Source organism: Bombus bifarius, unplaced genomic scaffold (assembly GCF_011952205.1).
Source record: "Bombus bifarius isolate JDL3187 unplaced genomic scaffold, Bbif_JDL3187 scf7180000008227, whole genome shotgun sequence".
Classification (NCBI taxonomy): Eukaryota; Metazoa; Arthropoda; class Insecta; order Hymenoptera; family Apidae; genus Bombus; species Bombus bifarius.
Window position 1 is genome coordinate 910,774 of NW_022884524.1, and position 17,957 is coordinate 928,730.

General features: G+C 29.9%; 6 protein-coding genes across 11 annotated transcripts; 3 read left to right on the top strand and 3 right to left on the bottom strand.

Moving 5' to 3' along the window:
- Positions 1 to 1,334: 1,334 nt before the first annotated feature.
- LOC117211277 (U3 small nucleolar RNA-interacting protein 2) lies at positions 1,335 to 3,515 on the bottom strand. 2 transcript variants are annotated; one of them, XM_033454983.1, is made up of 8 exons: positions 3,317 to 3,515; positions 3,076 to 3,188; positions 2,907 to 3,001; positions 2,610 to 2,837; positions 2,429 to 2,538; positions 2,154 to 2,350; positions 1,741 to 2,078; positions 1,335 to 1,652 (listed from the first exon to the last, which is right to left on the bottom strand). In XM_033454983.1, exons 1-8 carry the CDS (start codon positions 3,365 to 3,367, stop codon positions 1,420 to 1,422), a joined length of 1,365 nt encoding a protein of 454 aa, XP_033310874.1. In that variant the 5' UTR covers positions 3,368 to 3,515; the 3' UTR covers positions 1,335 to 1,419. The 2 variants fall into 2 exon arrangements, with proteins under 2 accessions (XP_033310874.1, XP_033310872.1); XM_033454981.1 differs by having other exon boundaries at positions 2,907 to 3,004.
- A 137-nt stretch (positions 3,516 to 3,652) lies between these two features.
- Positions 3,653 to 4,821, top strand: LOC117211281 (low molecular weight phosphotyrosine protein phosphatase-like). Its single transcript, XM_033454990.1, has 5 exons — positions 3,653 to 4,045; positions 4,129 to 4,319; positions 4,385 to 4,546; positions 4,631 to 4,709; positions 4,795 to 4,821. Exons 1-5 carry the CDS (start codon positions 4,009 to 4,011, stop codon positions 4,815 to 4,817), a joined length of 492 nt encoding a protein of 163 aa, XP_033310881.1. The 5' UTR covers positions 3,653 to 4,008; the 3' UTR covers positions 4,818 to 4,821.
- A 185-nt stretch (positions 4,822 to 5,006) lies between these two features.
- On the top strand, positions 5,007 to 6,106 carry LOC117211282 (low molecular weight phosphotyrosine protein phosphatase-like). The gene is made up of 5 exons (XM_033454992.1): positions 5,007 to 5,256; positions 5,340 to 5,530; positions 5,591 to 5,752; positions 5,832 to 5,910; positions 6,001 to 6,106. The coding sequence occupies exons 1-5, from the start codon at positions 5,220 to 5,222 to the stop codon at positions 6,015 to 6,017; spliced, it is 486 nt and encodes a 161-aa protein (XP_033310883.1). The 5' UTR covers positions 5,007 to 5,219; the 3' UTR covers positions 6,018 to 6,106.
- LOC117211278 (guanine deaminase) lies at positions 6,092 to 9,109 on the bottom strand. 4 transcript variants are annotated; one of them, XM_033454984.1, is made up of 10 exons: positions 8,848 to 9,108; positions 8,723 to 8,767; positions 7,911 to 7,961; positions 7,541 to 7,783; positions 7,238 to 7,456; positions 7,046 to 7,153; positions 6,858 to 6,965; positions 6,629 to 6,794; positions 6,396 to 6,542; positions 6,092 to 6,318 (listed from the first exon to the last, which is right to left on the bottom strand). In XM_033454984.1, exons 1-10 carry the CDS (start codon positions 8,866 to 8,868, stop codon positions 6,119 to 6,121), a joined length of 1,308 nt encoding a protein of 435 aa, XP_033310875.1. In that variant the 5' UTR covers positions 8,869 to 9,108; the 3' UTR covers positions 6,092 to 6,118. The 4 variants fall into 4 exon arrangements, with proteins under 4 accessions (XP_033310875.1, XP_033310877.1, XP_033310878.1 ...); XM_033454986.1 differs by lacking the exon at positions 8,723 to 8,767 and having other exon boundaries at positions 7,911 to 8,052; positions 8,961 to 9,109; XM_033454987.1 differs by lacking the exon at positions 7,911 to 7,961 and having other exon boundaries at positions 7,541 to 7,650.
- On the top strand, positions 8,180 to 12,108 carry LOC117211283 (dynein-1-beta heavy chain, flagellar inner arm I1 complex-like). Its single transcript, XM_033454993.1, has 11 exons — positions 8,180 to 8,487; positions 8,717 to 8,799; positions 9,281 to 9,620; positions 9,792 to 10,121; positions 10,213 to 10,495; positions 10,566 to 10,731; positions 10,801 to 10,943; positions 11,023 to 11,350; positions 11,438 to 11,610; positions 11,764 to 11,860; positions 11,893 to 12,108. The coding sequence occupies exons 1-10, from the start codon at positions 8,373 to 8,375 to the stop codon at positions 11,858 to 11,860; spliced, it is 2,058 nt and encodes a 685-aa protein (XP_033310884.1). The 5' UTR covers positions 8,180 to 8,372; the 3' UTR covers positions 11,893 to 12,108.
- Positions 12,106 to 17,896, bottom strand: LOC117211275 (transmembrane protein 8B-like). 2 transcript variants are annotated; one of them, XM_033454978.1, is made up of 13 exons: positions 17,512 to 17,896; positions 17,104 to 17,275; positions 16,813 to 17,026; positions 16,613 to 16,740; positions 16,256 to 16,539; positions 15,907 to 16,169; positions 15,689 to 15,817; positions 15,412 to 15,617; positions 15,167 to 15,324; positions 14,847 to 15,079; positions 14,580 to 14,774; positions 14,376 to 14,516; positions 12,106 to 14,288 (listed from the first exon to the last, which is right to left on the bottom strand). In XM_033454978.1, exons 1-13 carry the CDS (start codon positions 17,612 to 17,614, stop codon positions 14,088 to 14,090), a joined length of 2,427 nt encoding a protein of 808 aa, XP_033310869.1. In that variant the 5' UTR covers positions 17,615 to 17,896; the 3' UTR covers positions 12,106 to 14,087. The 2 variants fall into 2 exon arrangements, with proteins under 2 accessions (XP_033310869.1, XP_033310870.1); XM_033454979.1 differs by lacking the exon at positions 17,512 to 17,896 and having other exon boundaries at positions 17,112 to 17,251.
- Positions 17,897 to 17,957: the final 61 nt, after the last annotated feature.

Consider the following 17,957-nt stretch of genomic DNA (forward strand, 5'->3'; position numbering starts at 1 on the left):
TGTATGATGATTTCCGGTGTTTACGATATTCGTTTGCGGTCACGCTGAATAAGTCTTGTCTTACACGTTCGCACGCATTCTACTTCTAACCACCAAAGAAATACACTCGCACGTATTTCTTCTCCAAGCGCTTCTCCAAGGCACTTCTATAATGGGAAAGAATGCAACGATAAACTGTGGTCTATATTTATCACAAGTTTTAGTATTAAGTTTCGAAAGTTAGCGTTAACAGGTGCCATTTTTGTGCCATCACTTTCCTTCTTTTCAGGCAGCTAAGTAAGACGAATAGAAAAATTATTCACCGTTAAACTGCATAACAATTTGAGATAACGATTCCACTGGTAAATTTCATTGATTCGCTGAAAATGGAAACAATCGGGTGAGCTCGCGGAAAGAAGAAAACGGAAGAAACGAGAAGGAAAAACGGATAGATCGAACGAAAGCGATGCCTGATTTGAAGCGCGCATAACTTTAAGGATCGCGCAACTCGAGAAAAGAAGCGCGAGACAAACGAGAGAAAAGGAAAGCATTTTAGGCAACACGTGTCGGAGTACATAGACTTCTCGCGAAAGTAGAGCCAATGGAGAAGAAACTAATCGGGCGGGAAGCAATGCTGCTTCGGTCATCCGCGTAGAAGCATACTTGCAGTTATAAGGTTCTAAGTAAGAGTGAACAAAGAAATTTAAATAATGCGAGACGAAACGATGGAAGAAAACCATACCGAAAGGCCTAGGTCGTCGCACTCGTTTGAAAAACATTCCTGCAAGAATGCATACAAGAAGTAGCGTACAATCGCTGTACACTCGTTTGTTGACGCGAATATAAGGGGAAAAAAGTCGATTTGATTTGTATATGTACACGGTGAGCCCGAGGTTCGTGCAAGGACAGGTGCATTTACGTATGAATGAGGAAGAGATCTGGCGAAATCGATGCTCGTTTCTTTCTTCTGGTTCGTAGTCAGTAGACGCGAATAAATCAATGGCGGTAATCACTTCATTCTTGTAAACGCTAATGTCCTCTGCGGCGATCATTGTTATTATACGAACGAACTCAAGACGGCATGGTATACAAGACTAAGAACAAGACCTAAAATGGGGACATAATATTTTATAACTCAACTTTTGTACAGAATAAATAAATACTTGTACTGTGGACCAATATTTCTTTTATTTCATTCGCATGTTTACGACTCGATTTCATTGTAAATGAGATATTCGAAGATAACAAAAAGTCAGATGACAAATGTTACGTGAAAAATAAATGACAAACATCGACTATGAAATAATAAACAATATATTTTTTTTGTTTAATATAGAAAGAAGTTTGTCGAGATAAAACGTGTAAAAAATTATACGATCTTTATTTACCTAACTATTCATATTCAATTTACAACTGTTCGTTTCTTCTTAATATTATAAACTATTTATTTTTTGTTTGAATTAACGGTATTATAACTATGGAATTTTTTGCTTCTGATATCCGCCACCATCTTCCAAGTCTGTGTTCTTGACCAATTCCAGCAATAAGTTGAGTCCCATCCGAAGTGAAACATAGCGCATTGACGAACCCTGTTAGTTGTATCTCAAATAGCGGATTCAATGATCTAAAGGAATCGCCGCATTGCCATAATCTGATAACACCATTTCGCGATCCTATATTCCATAATTACGATAAACGATTAACATTCTTTCATAGAGACAAACCAATCACATATTTAAAAAAGAAAACAGTATTTAATACCTGATGCAACTAGATCTGTATTGAGTAAAGTAGCTATACTCGAAATCCACATTGGTTGATCATTGCTTTCATCTCTTCCGTGTGCGTCTAGCACCGAACACAAAGGTTTTTTCTTTAAACAACCCCAAACGCATAATTGTCCGTCGTCTCCACAACTAAAAAAGTGTTCTTCGTTTATAAGCTTTACGGTATCTATGCTACCACCATGTCCATTGAATATAAGTTGCGATTCTTCTACGATTTTCCAAATTCGTATCGTCCCATCGAAACCACCGCTACTTATAGCTCGTTCACGCGCAAGCGCGTCGATCGATGTAACGCCATTTTGATGTCCAAATCTAAGAAAGTAATAAAATGCGACTATAATAGAGTAAGCTACGTTAAAATGATGACAACGATAATGATATACTCACAAAGATTCAACGTATGCCATATCACCTAAATTCCATACTTTTACGCTTCTATCGTTAGAACCGGAATACAACGTGTGCGTATCTCTACGGAAGACTAAGCTGGTAACGCTATCCCTATGACCTTGCAAGTTTTTTATGTGATTTAAGGTATCTCCACAAAATACTAGAATATGTTTACAACCGCTATCTCCTGCTACCTTTCATCGTAAGAAATAGATATTTATATATACTTGTGAATGCAGATATATTATAAATGAAAGTTTATATAATCTTACCAAAAATTTACCATCGGTACTAATTGCCAAACATTGTACACATTTCATTCCAGCCTCTGATTTCCTTTTTCCTTTAACGGCTTTCAATTTTGCTCCTTCTTTTAAGCACCCTATTATGTAATATTCGCTTAAGTAAAATTGTTCTCGTAATTCAATGGTTGTTTTATCAAAAGTAACATACATTTAACTAAACTACCATCCTTTGAACCAGAATATAAAAATTTTCCATTGCTAGAGAGACACAAACAGGTAATTGAACTTTTATGTTCTTTACATTTTAGAACAATTGGTTCTCCATGATTGATATAATTTGAAGCTACAGTCTTCCGTAATCTTCCCTTTTCTTCTAAATATTCCTCTTGTAATCTTCTTGCTACTGCTCCTTCTTCAAATTCTGCTCTATCTCTTTCTATATTTATTTACAAAACTGGCGTTAAAAAGTGAACACACAGAAGAACCATTTCATATAATAATTTACCTTCTTCTTCGATATGCTGAAGGTATTTCTTTGCGAGTCTTACGCGCTTCTCCTGAGCAGTTTCTTCTTCTTCCTCGCTTTCGTATTCTTCGTTTCTTCTATGCAAAATAATAATTAATAACAGTTAAAAATAAAATCATTAAATCTAAATTTGGAAATATATAAACACCTCTGATTTTCTTCTGCAAGTTCTTCGTCTGTACTGGCAATACTTTCGTTATCATCAGGTACAGGCTTATTTATCTTCTTTGTCTTCCCCTTTGTTTTAGTATAACCATTAAACTAGAATATGATAAATTTGTAATCCTTTGTAGTACATTACAAATAAATTCAATTGCATCTTGCGACACAGAATAATTTTTATATATCAAAAATCAAATATTTCTAAGTATATACACATTTTTTTATACCTTTCTTTTAATTCCTCCGCTACCTTGTTTATTTCGAATGAAGAATGACATATTTACAAAATGCTTTTTCAAACGAATTTTAACCTATTTCATTCCTACCACATGGCTTATTTTTCTTAAACAAGCACTGCCAGCAACCGTAATCAAGAAAGCCCGATATTAATCTATGTAACAAACCGCTACATGGAAAGTCACCGGTAGGATATCGCGATGGCGCACTCTATATTCGATGAACATAGTACACTTTTCGAATAATGCGTAATTGGCAAACCTGACCGGAAAATAATACATTTTTCTATGGCTATTATTTATAGTTTTATTATTCATAGATAATGTAATTATTTGAAAAAAATTAACCCCTTGCCTTGCGATTTAGGTTCCAATAAACAATAAGCAAGATCGGTCACACGTCGAGCGTTCAAAGTTGTGCAGATCGCACATGTCTTCTGATATTTAAGTGCATGTGTAACGTACAACTAATTTTATTTTGCAAGATGTTTGATAAATTTCATTACCAATTGATCATTGAACACGGAAAATTTATTATCTTGGAGTAAATAATAAATCAATAACAACGACGTACTACGTCTTTCACACGATACTGTAAGCTACAGGGTTAAGAACCGCTGTAAATTCTTATTGATCCCTTATAATTTAATATTTATGTAAAAAAAAAAAAAAAAAAAAAAAGTATGGTTCAAAAGAAAAGGGTACTTATGGTTTGTTTAGGTATGTTTTAAAATATTTGAGTGTATAATAAATTTAAAAAATCGTATACCATAACAGTAAAAAACATTATTTTTATTTTACAGGGAATATTTGTCGTTCACCAATAGCAGAAGCAGTTTTCAGCAACGAAATAAATGCATTAGGCTTGAACGAATCGTGGGAAGTAGAAAGTGCGGCAATCATAGGATATCATATAGGTAAATGTCCAGATCCAAGAGCCATGGCTACGCTAAGAGAAAAGGGTATCACTAACTATTCTCATAGAGCACGAACAGTGAGTAAATTTATTGTTATATAAAAAATGTCTAATGTTAGTATTAATTTATTTTGTCGTTGTAGGTCAAGATGGATGATTTTACCACATTTAATTGGATATTTGGAATGGATAATAGTAATATTGAAGAATTAAATTATATGAAACCTGCGAATTGTACTGCTAAGATTGAACTTCTTGGAAAGTATGATCCAAAGGGAGAAATCATAATCAAAGATCCTTACTATGTACATAATTATTTTAATAAGAAATGTTAATTTAAAATTTTCTATTATAAAACAAGAGCTAAATTAAAACAGATTTATTTACAGATGAACAACAATAATGGATTTTATAAGGCATATGAGCAGAGTACACGGTGTATAAAAGCTTTCTTGCAACAACATAAAGGTATTATCAAAAGATGTATTGCACTTGTGATAATTTATAAATTAAATTTAAAGAAATATAATTATAGCAAGCTTCTTATTTCCAGATGAAACTTTAAAACCAGAATAAAACTTAAAAGCTATTAATATGTATAATTAAAATTATTAAAATATTATATGTGTATAAATTCTTAGAGACAATAAAAATTCATTACAGAATTAAAGTATTGATTCGTTACTACTTATCATTTACAAGTATTCTTTAAAAGAAATTCTCAATCGTCTTTCATATATAAAATAACTCTCTAGTTTCATATCATACTAATGCATGTAACTTATACCGATTCTGATTTCTATTAACTTAATACTCGTGTAACTACATATTTACTTGTACAAGCAACGGTTATTTAAGATAAAAACATATATATGTATTTACCTCGTTTTACAAGGTTTCTTACATAACCTTAAGGACACTATTGTATGAATACCTTTTTTAAAGGTGAAAATTAATTTAAAATCAGTAAACAGCAACATGTCACCAAAAAAAAAAGTGTTAATGGTGTGTTTAGGTATATTAAGAATGTTAATTGTCTGTGCAGAGTAATATTGTAAGCGTATCATCTTTCGTTATACCAGTATTGAAAATTCTTAGGAAACAGCTGTCGTTCTCCAATAGCAGAAGCAGTATTTTACGATGAAATAAAAAAGTTAAATCTTTCTGACGTTTGGGAAGTAAATAGCGTTGCACTTTTACAGTATCACGTAGGTAACGGTCCAGAGCCTAGAACTATGTCTACGCTCAAAAAAAGAGGCATTACAGATTATACTCACATAGCGAGACAGGTATATATAACAAATTGTTTTATTTAAAATGCAAGATAAAACGTGTCCTTCTGTTTTCAGATAACAAAGGAAGATTTCTACAAATTCGATTGGATATTTGGAATGGATAGTGGAATAGTATTTGACCTCTGTCAAATGCAACCGGAAGATAGTCAAGCAAAAATTGAACTTCTTGGAAAATATGATCCGAATGGAGAATTAAATATAAGAGACCCGTTATTTGTAAGAATTGTTAACGTATTATCGTTAAATTATTTTTGTTGTTATTAAATATTTAAGTATTTTTCGATTAAAATAATAGGACAGTGACAGCGCTGGATTTGAAAAGGCATTTGAGCAAGCTGCAAGAAGCATAAAAGTATTTCTGGAACGACATAAAGGTAGCTTTATATACCATGATATTTCATTTATTAAGTCATTCGAATAATTTATTTTTATATTATCTTATCAAGAAATAATTTCCTTTACAGATATAGTAAATACATAATTACACTGATTATAATTGCATTGTCATATATACCTTATATATAAACTATTGTACATTGGAATAAACATGAAATATGTAAGTATTACGAATATGAATTATTCTTATTTAACTTTACAACCACTTATATACACTTCAATAATATTACGATCATCTCCGGAATAAATGAATTTTTGAAATCGTTCTTCCAAGGTACTACTTTGCAAATTATTCAAAAGTCCATCACTTACATCTGTATCCACAATAAGGGCATCGAATTCTTTACCGACTTCGAAATTCCCTACTTGGTTATCCATCGCGAGGGCTAAAGGAATATTGTATTAGAGATTCGGTAACTTGATGCAGTGAATAATTTTGATTTAATTCTAAGAACAGTACTACCTGCTGCACCACCTAATGTAGCCATATGAAATACATCTTTATAATTAACTGCTTTATAATTATCCTTCATTAAGGACAAATGGATCGATACTTGTAAAGCTGATCTCATTGCATCTAAAATACTACAACTTTGTCCGCCTGATACATCTAAAAATAAAAACTGATTTATTGAAGTAAACTGTATAATTATCATATAACTATAAAGTTATTAAATAAAAATAATAAATTTATACCAGTGCCAAGACCAATCTTAATCTGTTTGCTTTTCAGTCTTTGAATATCACAAAGACCACTTTTTAAACATGTATTTGATGAAGGACAGTGTATAATTGCCGTATCACGCTCATTTAATAATACAAGTTCATTATCTGTAAGATATATCCCATGAGCTAACACTGTCTGAAAATAAGCAGTTTATAGTTTCTTATATTTTGTATATATGTAATTATTTATTTTGTATACCTTATTCGTAAGAAGTCCAGCTGCATCATATACAGCTGCATAAGAAGAATATTCAGGAAAGTTATTCTTCACAGCTTTTACTTCATCTTGATTTTCTGATACATGAGTCTGAAATATTTTACATGTATGTTAAAACAATTCATACACATAGAATATTTTGTACATAAAAAATATCTCATATATAGTACCTGTATATGAAGATTTTTTTCTTTTGCTAGTTTTCCTAATTTTTTCATTAGTGTCATATCACAGCTTAAGGCAAATCTTGGTGTTATAATTGGCTTTATTAGAGGACTCTATAATAATTATCATATAAATAACAATTTGATCTTTATAAAGAAGAAGTAAAATATAAATTTAAATGATATTCACAACCTTACATTTAATTTAGCCAAATCTTCTATAAATTTGTTTATATTTTCTATAGATTGTTCAGTAGTTTCATAATAATTATCACTACGTTTTACATTCATACTTATTTTTCCAATGAATGCCCGTTGACCCTTATTAGCTGCTACTTGTCCAAGAATTATAGATGCTTTTGGATAGAGAGATGCAAAATAACATGCTGTTGTTGTACCACTCTTTATAGTCTGTTGCTATAATTTCAGAAATAATACGATCATCATTTATATAAAATATAATCTAAAAAATATTTTGATATTACGTTACATTGAACTCACCACAACTGTATTAAATACTTGTTCAGCAAATTTTTCATCTGTATATTTCTTTTCTAAAGGAAAAGTATAAGTCTCCAACCATTCTAAAAGTTGTTTATCATATCCAACTCCTAAATTAGGAAGTTGAACAGCATGAATGTGACAATCAATAAATCCTGGTACTAAAAATTGACTATTGCTGAGAACACTAACATTTTCGTTTTTTATATCATCCAAGTTCGGATTTATTACTATATTAGAGATCTAAGCATAAAAAAGTATATTACATAATTTAACAAATATAAGGTTTACATTAGGCGTAATATTTAATTTATTATGATAAATAATGATATTGCAAATTAAAAATAAATAAAAATAAACCGATACATACTTTGCCGTTTTTAACATGTATCATACCACGGTCGACGACAATCAGTTCTCCCTGTTCGTTAGAGTGAATAAATGGACCAACAAATATTTTTTCTCCGGCAGACTGAGACATTGTGTTAATCTTTCTTAATATTCCAAATTTACTGTAACGCGCACCATAAATGTTTAAGAATAAGATAAATGTAATATAAAATAGTTACAACAATTTTTTATCTTTCTTAATATTTATCATTAATAAATATTGTATATTTTTTTTACTTTTCACCTATTTATTAATATCCTATTAATATTCTTTGAATAGTACGTCTTGTATTGTCTTATAGTATAGTAACGGAAAACATATCGATGTAACAAACAATAAGAAGATAAAACTAATATCGTGCCGAAGCTATACAAATATTTATATTTGTTTTTATATACTTATCTTCGTATATTATACAGAACAAAAAAAAAAAAAAAAAAGATGATCGTAAAGAAAGAACGAAAATCTGAAATCTTAAAAAAATCGGATAAGATGATGGATACTCATCGAGAATTTTTGGATATGGATACCGATGAAGAAGATTTTGGTCACCAAGGTACGATAATTAAATACATACATCTTAAAATTTCGACTAAATCATAAAAGATCAGCGATCAGTTAAGATTTAGTTATATTGAATCGAATTACTAAATTTGAATATATTTTGAGGAAATGTGCAAAACAATTTTAAATATATGCATGATAATTCTAATTTCTGTTACGATATCTAAATCTCTGTTCTCTGTAATTGAGAAAATAATTTAAGATATTTAATTGTATTGTAGAATCACCTGATGCAGGCGAAGAATTTGTCGTTCCCTCAGAACCGGAAAAGCCTATTTTCTCCGAGAAAGATTTAATTGCTTTAGTAAGAACACCAACGTAAACCAACGCAATTTGAAATTTTAAAACTTGCTTGTTGCCCAAATCGGGTCATCAGAGTCCATAACAAGATAATTTATTGCAAAATATATTTTTTTTTAATATCTACTTAATATATATGTACAGATAAAAACATTGTGGACTTACGATTATTTATTATCGTTTGATTCGTTCTATCTAAGAAGTAATACTAAATTAATTATGCATCGAATTTTATATAGTATTACAAAATTGTAATAAATCAGTCTAATGAAACATTACTGCAGAACTGATTTATAGTTTGAATGAAAAAGAATTAGACTAGAAGTCACACTTTAGTATTATGAAAAATTCCTATCAGTCTAAATGATAGAAATTTACTGTAATGCCATCTACGGCGCGACTTTTAAGATCCTGTTACAGAAGTGGAAATACTTTTGTAGGTTTCATTGAAACGATTAAATGTTTTCGTTTGAATATGCTTTTAGGTGAAATATGTGAAAGATTTAACGATATATTCTTGCAATGGCGTAAGTTGGAACGAGCATTCCGATGAAACAATTCAAGAATATTTTAAAAATCCGTCATATACAGTGCTAACTACATTTTACGATAAAGATGAATTAAATGCTATGTTGGATATCCCGATACATGCATCTAAGGGATTTACATATTTCTTAAGATCATCATGGCAAATTTATACCCCAGAAAATTTTTTAAAGACCGTTTCATTTGGCAGTATTAACAATAATATTAAGAGTAATGTCCTAAAATTTGTGGAAAATATGTATGCACCGATTGTGCTGCACAGCGAAGATTACGCTTCATGTATCCAAATAAAATATTATAATTTTATTATTTTAATTTTGTTCGTGTAGAATAGTATACGTGGTATAATAATTACAAAGTTTCAAAAGTTTATTTCTATTTGTTATCATTACCTCATTATCTCGAACAAAAATAACCCATATTAGAGCTACAATTTCCCATAACGAACAGTTTTAAGAAACGACGTATTTTTAAATTTACACGAGTTTATCGTACATCTAATGGAGGAAGTTTATAAACCAATGGATAGAACTATCTTATACGTACCAAAAGAACGTCTTCTTCAGACATTTTTAAAATCGGATACAGGCAATTATTTTTTGTTGGGTACAAATAAAACAACGGCCGTTTCCGAAGAAGATGAAAGAAAACGAAAGTTAGTCGACAGGCTAGAGAAAGTAGTTTGCTTTTGGATCAGACAGATACGTAGAGCAACGATGACGTCGATGAGAAGACAAATTAATAATATACAAGATGAAGTGGACTATTGGAATGCAAAGCGTCAGTTTCTCATTAGTTAAATTAACTTTTCTATCTTCAGCTACACTACATCTTTTCTTAATAAAAAGTATCTGTTTCGAATTCCTTGTAGATTCAAATTTGAATCATTTGTGTACTCAACTTCTTAATACGGAAGTTCGATTAATCATCGACATTTTGAAAAATTTGCATTCTCCAAGCGCGAGTGAATTAGAGAAATTAACTATCCACATTGATGCAAGATTAGAGGAAGCGTCGTCGAATTTAATGTACTTAAATATTCTACTTCGTTTCTGTAAAAATTTAAACATTCCAGAAGATGTCGAAAATTCTGTGACAGAAGCATTACTTCTTATATTATTCATTTGGACGGAATCGTCATTCTATTCTACGAAGTAAGAACAATGACTTATGTTGAAAAATAATATTTCCGTACGTGATATTTCTATATAGTAACATTTCTAGGCGTAATATAAAAATATTATGTCGAGCATTAAGCTCACAAATAATGGAGCAATGTAAAAGATATATCAAACTGGACGTTGCTCTTGGGAGTAATCCCGAAATGGGAATACAGATGCTAGAGAAATGTATATTTTGTTGTAATGTTTATAAAACAATATATGATAACGTATGCTTTCTATAAAATATACTTTCTTGTATTAACAGCTGATTGGTAGATTATTAACACTTATTGCAGGTCATGATAAATGTTACATGTCGTGTCAATCTTAACAGAAAATGGGACATAAACCAGCAAGAAGTTTTTAGCAAAATTAATATTTTTAAACAAAGATGCTACGATGTCATTGAAATTTGTGAAGCTTTAATAGTATTTGGAAGGTATTTGAAAGAAGAAGAAGAAGAAGAAAAAAGAAAAAGTAAGATAGAAATTAATAATCATTTTTATGTGATTTAATAGAGACGTTAAAATAGGATTAATCGGAGGCCCAAACGGAACCGAGTATGAAGCATATTTACGGGAAATTGAATCTTTATTTTACGAAAACTTAAATGAAATTATAATGGCACGTGACATCGTGTTCGATGTTACAGGATCCATTTGGTTTATAAAGATCAAACAATTTAGGTATATGGATTTGCAATTAGAAAATATGGTAGTAAATTTAATTAATGATATATTTAAAAATGTAAAGAATATAGAAGAAGGTATCGAGGCTATTTACGTTTTACAAAAATTTAAAAAAAGAGAGAATTTACGAGAATTATTGCAAAAAAAATGGATACAGGTATATATCGATGCTGTGTGTATTAATTGATCGCTAGTAAACGTTATTTACAATAGTAGTTATTAATAATAATAAACAAATTCTTAGATATGGAAAATATTTAATAACGAAATCGAATACTGTTACATCAGTGCGATTAATCGATCCAGGGAAGAGACTGATGTTGGTGTAACTTTGTTATGCATTTTACAATACTTAAGAAATCAGCATTCTATAATGACAAATGCATTAGATTGGATAGGGGATTGCGACTTTGGAAAGTGAGTAAAGCAATCTAGATTATTCAAACAGATTTATTGAAATGATAGATTTCCTTCTTTAAATATCTTATTCCTTTCTGCTAAACATCTTTTTTATAACATGATTTCTCTACATTCGTATCTCTGAACAGGACGTATTATGCATGATTTCAGCTGTGTTTTGCAACGATATGAACATGTAGTAGATGTAATTGACAAGAGAAGAAAGATGTTTAACATTTACAATACAAATGGAACGCAATATATATAATGCGAAATTTTATGTTATTAAAACTGTGGTAGAAGGTAAAAATAATTTCATTTTAAGAGAAAAGATAATAAAAGATTGATTCAAAAAGTTTCGTATAACGAGAACCTCTTCTGTCACTTCATTATCAAAATAATGATATTGCTACAATTTTGGACGGGGTACTGTACTCGTAATTTTTCAAAATATATGTCGTTTTATTTTCGACTTAAAAGAAATGATAGGAAATCAAATTAAAAAATTAAGTATCTATCTGACATAATACGGAATATATACCTTCTTATATTTTATTCGATACGAAATATTATATTATTTATGTTCACTCTGAATTTGTGACAGACTTATAACACAATTCACATTGTTGATACTTTTCAGGATAAAAGTTCATTCTACGTGTTTTATTTGTTTAAAATCTTGAGTAATATAGAGTACATAGATCTTTCAAAGATTTGCATTATATGAATTCCTTCTTATCAATCACCCTGCCTTTTTGTAATAGTGTAAAAATAAAATTTGTAATATAATTGGCATAGGATGAAAGAGAAATCTCAGATGGCACTTTACACATTGTGAGGTATTTGAACAGTAAACTAAAGTAAATATTATGCTTTAGTAATTTACCATATCAAATTGAATTCATACAGGTTGTAGTCATAATTGAAAATGATAATAAATTATATTCTATTAAGTCATTATTATAAAAATCTTTTGAATAACATATTGCAATTAATATCACATAAAATGAATGAATATCACAAAAAAAGAATGAAATTACAATATTGAAACATATATATATATATATATATATAAACTTTTAATTTACTTATAGACAGCATGAGTGTATCTTCTGTATTAAAACTAATTAACTTTGGGAATTTTTAATATTATATGACGTTCATGTAATGCCTAAAACAATTCCCAATTTCTTACTTACTATATTCTACCTTTCCATTTGAAAATTTCTAAAAAAATGTTTATTTAGAACATAAATCAAATTGAATACTGTTACAGTTTTTACACATAAATTTTAATATCAAAAGCGATAAAACTCTTGTAATTACTCAATTATTTAATTTTTGAAATTTGAATACTATTCCCGAATAATTTACCCGTATTTAGGCACAACATTCATACTTTCATTTCCTAATATGCTATTAGTACCTTTTATCATATTCTGTGGTCCCTTACACAAGTGTAAACACTAAATGTGAAAAATAGATGTAACAATATTGGACACATAACATGTTCTTCTACGTTCTTAAGATACATATGTACTGCATTACATTTTCATGTTTCCCAAAGTTATAGTAGTTACACAGAATATGCACGCGATATATATTATATTTTTTTATACATAACAAAACATATTTAAACGATAAGAAATAAAATATAATGAGTATTTTTGGATGTAATTTGCCAGTGACAATATGTATAGGGTAATCTATGCAGTTAATATTTTTCTGTACTATTAGGCACATAAAATACATAAATTACATACATATAAGAATGCTTCTGAGAGAAATAAATTATTTTACAAAACAAAATAGCAAACAAAATAGCATATTAAGTACTATCAACAAATATAAGAATACATGTATAATCGTGTATTTATGTATATAATAAATTTTATAACAAGTTTCCTCTAAAAATCATACCTATGGCTATAGAGAAGATCATGAAGAAATATAATTATTACTGGTGTAATAAACTCAATAAATCGTCATCAATATTTTACTGGTACATATTATTAGATTTACGTAACTTCCTAGAAAGAATAGATGTTAACTTTTCTTTGTGACTTCTTTAACACGATACGATACAACTTCCAACAATAAAAATATAAAAAATATTTCGTTAAATATTAGTGTTGTTGGTTATATTCTAAAAATAACATAGCGTAATAATAGAATAGCACCATTTATAAGTTTGTTCAGCTTTTACGGCTGAAACTAGTTGTATATTACATTGAGCTGTGTTAAATTGGAAACTTTGGCATAGATTACCCTATGATCAATTATGCATCTTTACTTAGGAACTATTATAAAATACATAAATATTTTATGTACATATACACGATACTAGTACATGTGCATTCATTTTTTAAATTTTGATTATCATAATGCTATAATCTACTTTTTGCTTAGAGAATTAGAACACTCTTTTGGCACAGATAACTTAAATAATAGTACGTATTTGGTTTGTTTTTACCCTACCTATTTTTACTGCAGTTTCAATTTGATGCAATTACCAGATTTTCCTCACCACTCGTTACCGTAAAAATTGGACTACCCGGTATGTCCTTATAATCAAGTAATTCACTATCGTCGCTAAACGAGCTGGTACCCGAAGAACCAACTTGTTCTAACCGCGATGGTGGTAAAAGAAATATCAATGAGATCGCTATTATCATATGCCATGCACTATGAACATACTACAAAGAAAATACAAATACTTTTTATAATAATAGAGACAATTTTTCACCTTTGTTAATATATATATTAATTTATAATGTACGTACCTGATAATTGGCTTCTGTCTCGACTAAAGAAAAGAGCAATAAACCTACAATAGCTAGTGTTAATCCTGCTAATAACTTTGAGATCCTCTCAGGCTTCTTCAGCCTTCTCAAGTGAAAACAACGATAAGCATATGTCCCCATCTGGAAATATATGAAAAACAAAAGAAATAACGCTGTTATAAATGTTTCTTCTAAATTACTTACTGGGATCATAATGCCCATTCCCAATGGTACTAATATATTAGTTAAACTTGTTTTATTGGATTCAACACCAAAAGCTATAATAAGAACTCCAAACATATGACATAATGATACAAAACGAGTCGGTATTTCAGCCATTGCAACAAGTGTTACCCAAAATGCTAATATACTTGAAAAAAAGTCACTGTATTGCAAAACCTGAAATAAATTTAATAAAACTATTTATAAAAGAAAAGATATGATACAATTGTTATGAAACAATTTACGTACTTCATATTTAGCAATACAATAAGTCGTAACATGTTGATCACAAGCATGGTACAGAGATGAAAAAAGCATAGTTGCCAAATAGACTAATCCCTCGGTATATAATCCGCGCTTAACAGCTAAATATATAGCAGGTATGAAGAAACCATTACTCAAAGTTAGTATCAATGTTGTTATAAGAAGAGAAGATTCTGGATTGGCGCTAGTAGCATCAGTGCAGCCCCATCCTTTGTATCCTGTGTAATAAAATATATATCGGTATAATAGAAAGAACTATATATGCATAAATTATAAATAGTAGTTATTCTAACTAGTAATCAAACCTTCAAAACATTTGCATGTTGTGTAATGAAGAATATCACGATGAACTTCTTCACAAATTCCGTGATGACCACATGGATAATTACCATCAAATACACATTGCCTAGTTCGTATATTCAATGATACTAACATTATTTCCATTTCACAATTTACAGGTTTTCTATTTAATGGATAATATCATTTTGTAATTGTAGTTTGATTTTAATTTTAATATTTTCTATTTATATTTCCAAAAATATGATCTTACCCATTAAAATAGCACGTTGCATCTAAACTAACATACCAAGTGTCTGGTTGTGGATATGGAATCAATAGTGTTCCATCGTGTCTATCAAATGAAGACAAGATTATTGACATTTCGGAATTTTCACATATAATATTATTGTTAATTCTATCTGGAATTCGCCCACGCTGAACGCAAAGTGTAACTGTAACTAATTGCCTTGTTGCTCTCTGAAAGATATATATAACAGATTGAATAGTTTATGAAATTATATACAAGAGTTTCAGTAATTATTGCTTACTTTATCCATTTCCAAATGAGCACTTATATCAAGCGTACCACCAATATCAATTAATGGCAAAATATCAAACTGCGTTATTACTGGATGCACATCAGACAAGATTATCCAAGAAGTTAACCATTCTTCGCTCTGAAGATCAGTTTTTTACACAAACACATTTAATAATTAATATATTTCATATTTATTTGTTATATTTATATTCATGAAATGCTCGATACCTTTAGTAAATAGATCCCTGAAAATATTTGTGAGTGCCTGATTCTAGTAAACTGAAATCTTGGGAAACATGGACCTTCAAAATATTCATCCGGTATACGAAATATATTTTTCGTAACATCTCCATTAGAAAATGATTCATTATGTTTATCTTCGTCATGTTCTGTTAAATCTTTCATGCTCAATTGAGCTAATGCATTAGACAATGAAGGTGCATCGAAATATTGTCTTATAAAAGATTTTTCTGTTATTTTAATCGGGCATTCTGAAAAGAATAAGATAGAGCAGAAATAATTTATAAGTTTAACATTAACTGTTAACTAAACAAAGTCACAAGTAATGTAAATTTACCTGAAGTGACTACCTTCACATTTACTTCAATAATACTGTCCGAAATAATCATTAAATAATAATAACTATCTTCATAAGGGGAAGATTCTGTAAAGGTATATGAACCCAGCATAGTTAAGTTTCCAGTTTCAAATGATTGAGAGTGATTGAAAACGGGCAAAGAACGCCCTTTTAGTGCCATATTTTTAATACAAAGTTCATGTACATTACGAGATTTATGCACAGTAAAATTGCAACCCCAAATATCTACACGAAAATTCCATGTTCCTGACGGGACATATATCCTAAATAAGAATACAATATATTAGTAATTCTCAATTTCTACAATGGTTTGGATATGATAGTTATACCCTTTACTTGTAGTAAGAAGTAGATTCTTTTGTTCTTAATGTTTGTTGGTAACCAATAGGAATATTTTCAATACTATTGGTTTGTGTCCATACAGCTATAGAACCTATACTATAGTGGCATTTATGGCCAAGTCCCTAAAGTATATAAAACTTTAGAATTAATATAAAACAATACAACATTGGAAGATAGATAAAATCAAGATATACCTGCTGTTGAACCTTTTCATCCCAGTGAGACAAATATGCTCCAACAAACCAATCTCCAGCTTCTGGTCCATAAACTGGTACAATCGCAGCGATTTTTAGCTCAAATGTTGTAATTGCAGAAACTCTAATGGTATGATTACGCTTATGATACATATCATTAGGAAATGTATCATTATTTATAGATATCACAGGGTAACTGCCCCATTGCAGGTATCTGAAAATCATAATAGTAAAAGTAAATATCATATTACGAATACCTATACGTTCACGATAGCAAAAACAAATATTTACATATGTACTTTTCTCTCTGGGCAATCTTGCCTATCCATAAATACCGCAAACTGCCAAGTAGCTCTAAGCACCTCTTTTGGAACTGTATAATGAAACATGGCTATATCTGAATAACTTTTGAACGAATGTAGTGATCCTTCCTGACTTGCTTCCGGCATAGTACATTCTTCAGCTGTCAATATAAATTATTTGCACGTTCTAAGTTAAATATAAATTTATTTACATAAAATACATTTCATAAAGATGAAAATTATAACATTCTCCATGCTTAAGTAAACGTTATTTAAAAGAAAAAAGTGTAGTATCATGTTGGAATATAAACTGTTAAAAGATATAAGTCGTTAAAACATAAAAGATAGGAACGAAATTATCAATTTTGTAAACGAAAAGATCTGTTTTCAAATTTACCTGGAAAAAGTAATAAGATTAAAAAGACGTGAAATTGAAGAATCATGAGATATCGCCTTGGAATATAACATATCGGAAGCATGATAATATTTTTTGACATCATAGAAAGATGAAAATTTTTTTTCGATCGAATGTTTCCATCCACTTCTTATTAATTATCGATCATTTTCCCATTCCTGTGTTGACTGTACATTTTGCACAGACGATAAATCACCGCGACTAGCTAGCCCGCAATGTTTGCGTGTTTAGTCTATATGGGTTTCCTTCGATCAGCTGTAGTGGACGACATATAAATAGCAAAGGGTGGAATGAATACAAGCTGTAAACTCATAAACGAATGCTAACTTGGTTTTATTGAAAACCTTTATTCACAACAATTTGTGATACTACCTACCACAATGCTTAAGAGTGCATGAATACTTCAGTTTCGTTGGTGTTAAAAACTT

Excerpts from the sequence above, each read along its gene's own strand:
- LOC117211277 (XM_033454981.1), bottom strand. The coding sequence starts at position 3,367 with ATGTCATTCTTCATTCGAAATAAACAAGGTAGCGGAGGAATTAAAAGA. Across the intron at positions 3,005-3,075 it reads CTTGCAGAAGAAAATCAGAG|AAGAAACGAAGAATACGAAA; the intron begins GTGTTTATATAT and ends TATTTTGCATAG. Across the intron at positions 1,653-1,740 it reads TACAGATCTAGTTGCATCAG|GATCGCGAAATGGTGTTATC; the intron begins GTATTAAATACT and ends TATGGAATATAG.
- LOC117211281 (XM_033454990.1), top strand. The coding sequence starts at position 4,009 with ATGGTTCAAAAGAAAAGGGTACTTATGGTTTGTTTAG. Across the intron at positions 4,547-4,630 it reads TAATCAAAGATCCTTACTAT|ATGAACAACAATAATGGATT; the intron begins GTACATAATTAT and ends ATTTATTTACAG. Across the intron at positions 4,710-4,794 it reads TTTCTTGCAACAACATAAAG|ATGAAACTTTAAAACCAGAA; the intron begins GTATTATCAAAA and ends TCTTATTTCCAG.
- LOC117211282 (XM_033454992.1), top strand. The coding sequence starts at position 5,220 with ATGTCACCAAAAAAAAAAGTGTTAATGGTGTGTTTAG. Across the intron at positions 5,257-5,339 it reads AGTGTTAATGGTGTGTTTAG|GAAACAGCTGTCGTTCTCCA; the intron begins GTATATTAAGAA and ends GAAAATTCTTAG. Across the intron at positions 5,753-5,831 it reads ATATAAGAGACCCGTTATTT|GACAGTGACAGCGCTGGATT; the intron begins GTAAGAATTGTT and ends TTAAAATAATAG.
- LOC117211283 (XM_033454993.1), top strand. The coding sequence starts at position 8,373 with ATGATCGTAAAGAAAGAACGAAAATCTGAAATCTTAAAAAAATCGGAT. Across the intron at positions 9,621-9,791 it reads CAGCGAAGATTACGCTTCAT|TTTTAAGAAACGACGTATTT; the intron begins GTATCCAAATAA and ends CATAACGAACAG. Across the intron at positions 10,122-10,212 it reads GGACTATTGGAATGCAAAGC|ATTCAAATTTGAATCATTTG; the intron begins GTCAGTTTCTCA and ends AATTCCTTGTAG.
- LOC117211278 (XM_033454984.1), bottom strand. The coding sequence starts at position 8,868 with ATGACCCGATTTGGGCAACAA. Across the intron at positions 7,962-8,722 it reads AAATTCTTCGCCTGCATCAG|GGAGAACTGATTGTCGTCGA; the intron begins GTGATTCTACAA and ends TCTAACGAACAG. Across the intron at positions 6,319-6,395 it reads TACATTAGGTGGTGCAGCAG|CCCTCGCGATGGATAACCAA; the intron begins GTAGTACTGTTC and ends ATATTCCTTTAG.
- LOC117211275 (XM_033454978.1), bottom strand. The coding sequence starts at position 17,614 with ATGATGTCAAAAAATATTATCATGCTTCCGATATGTTATATTCCAAGG. Across the intron at positions 17,276-17,511 it reads AATCTTATTACTTTTTCCAG|CTGAAGAATGTACTATGCCG; the intron begins GTAAATTTGAAA and ends TTATATTGACAG. Across the intron at positions 14,775-14,846 it reads ATTGTATTGCTAAATATGAA|GTTTTGCAATACAGTGACTT; the intron begins GTACGTAAATTG and ends AATTTATTTCAG.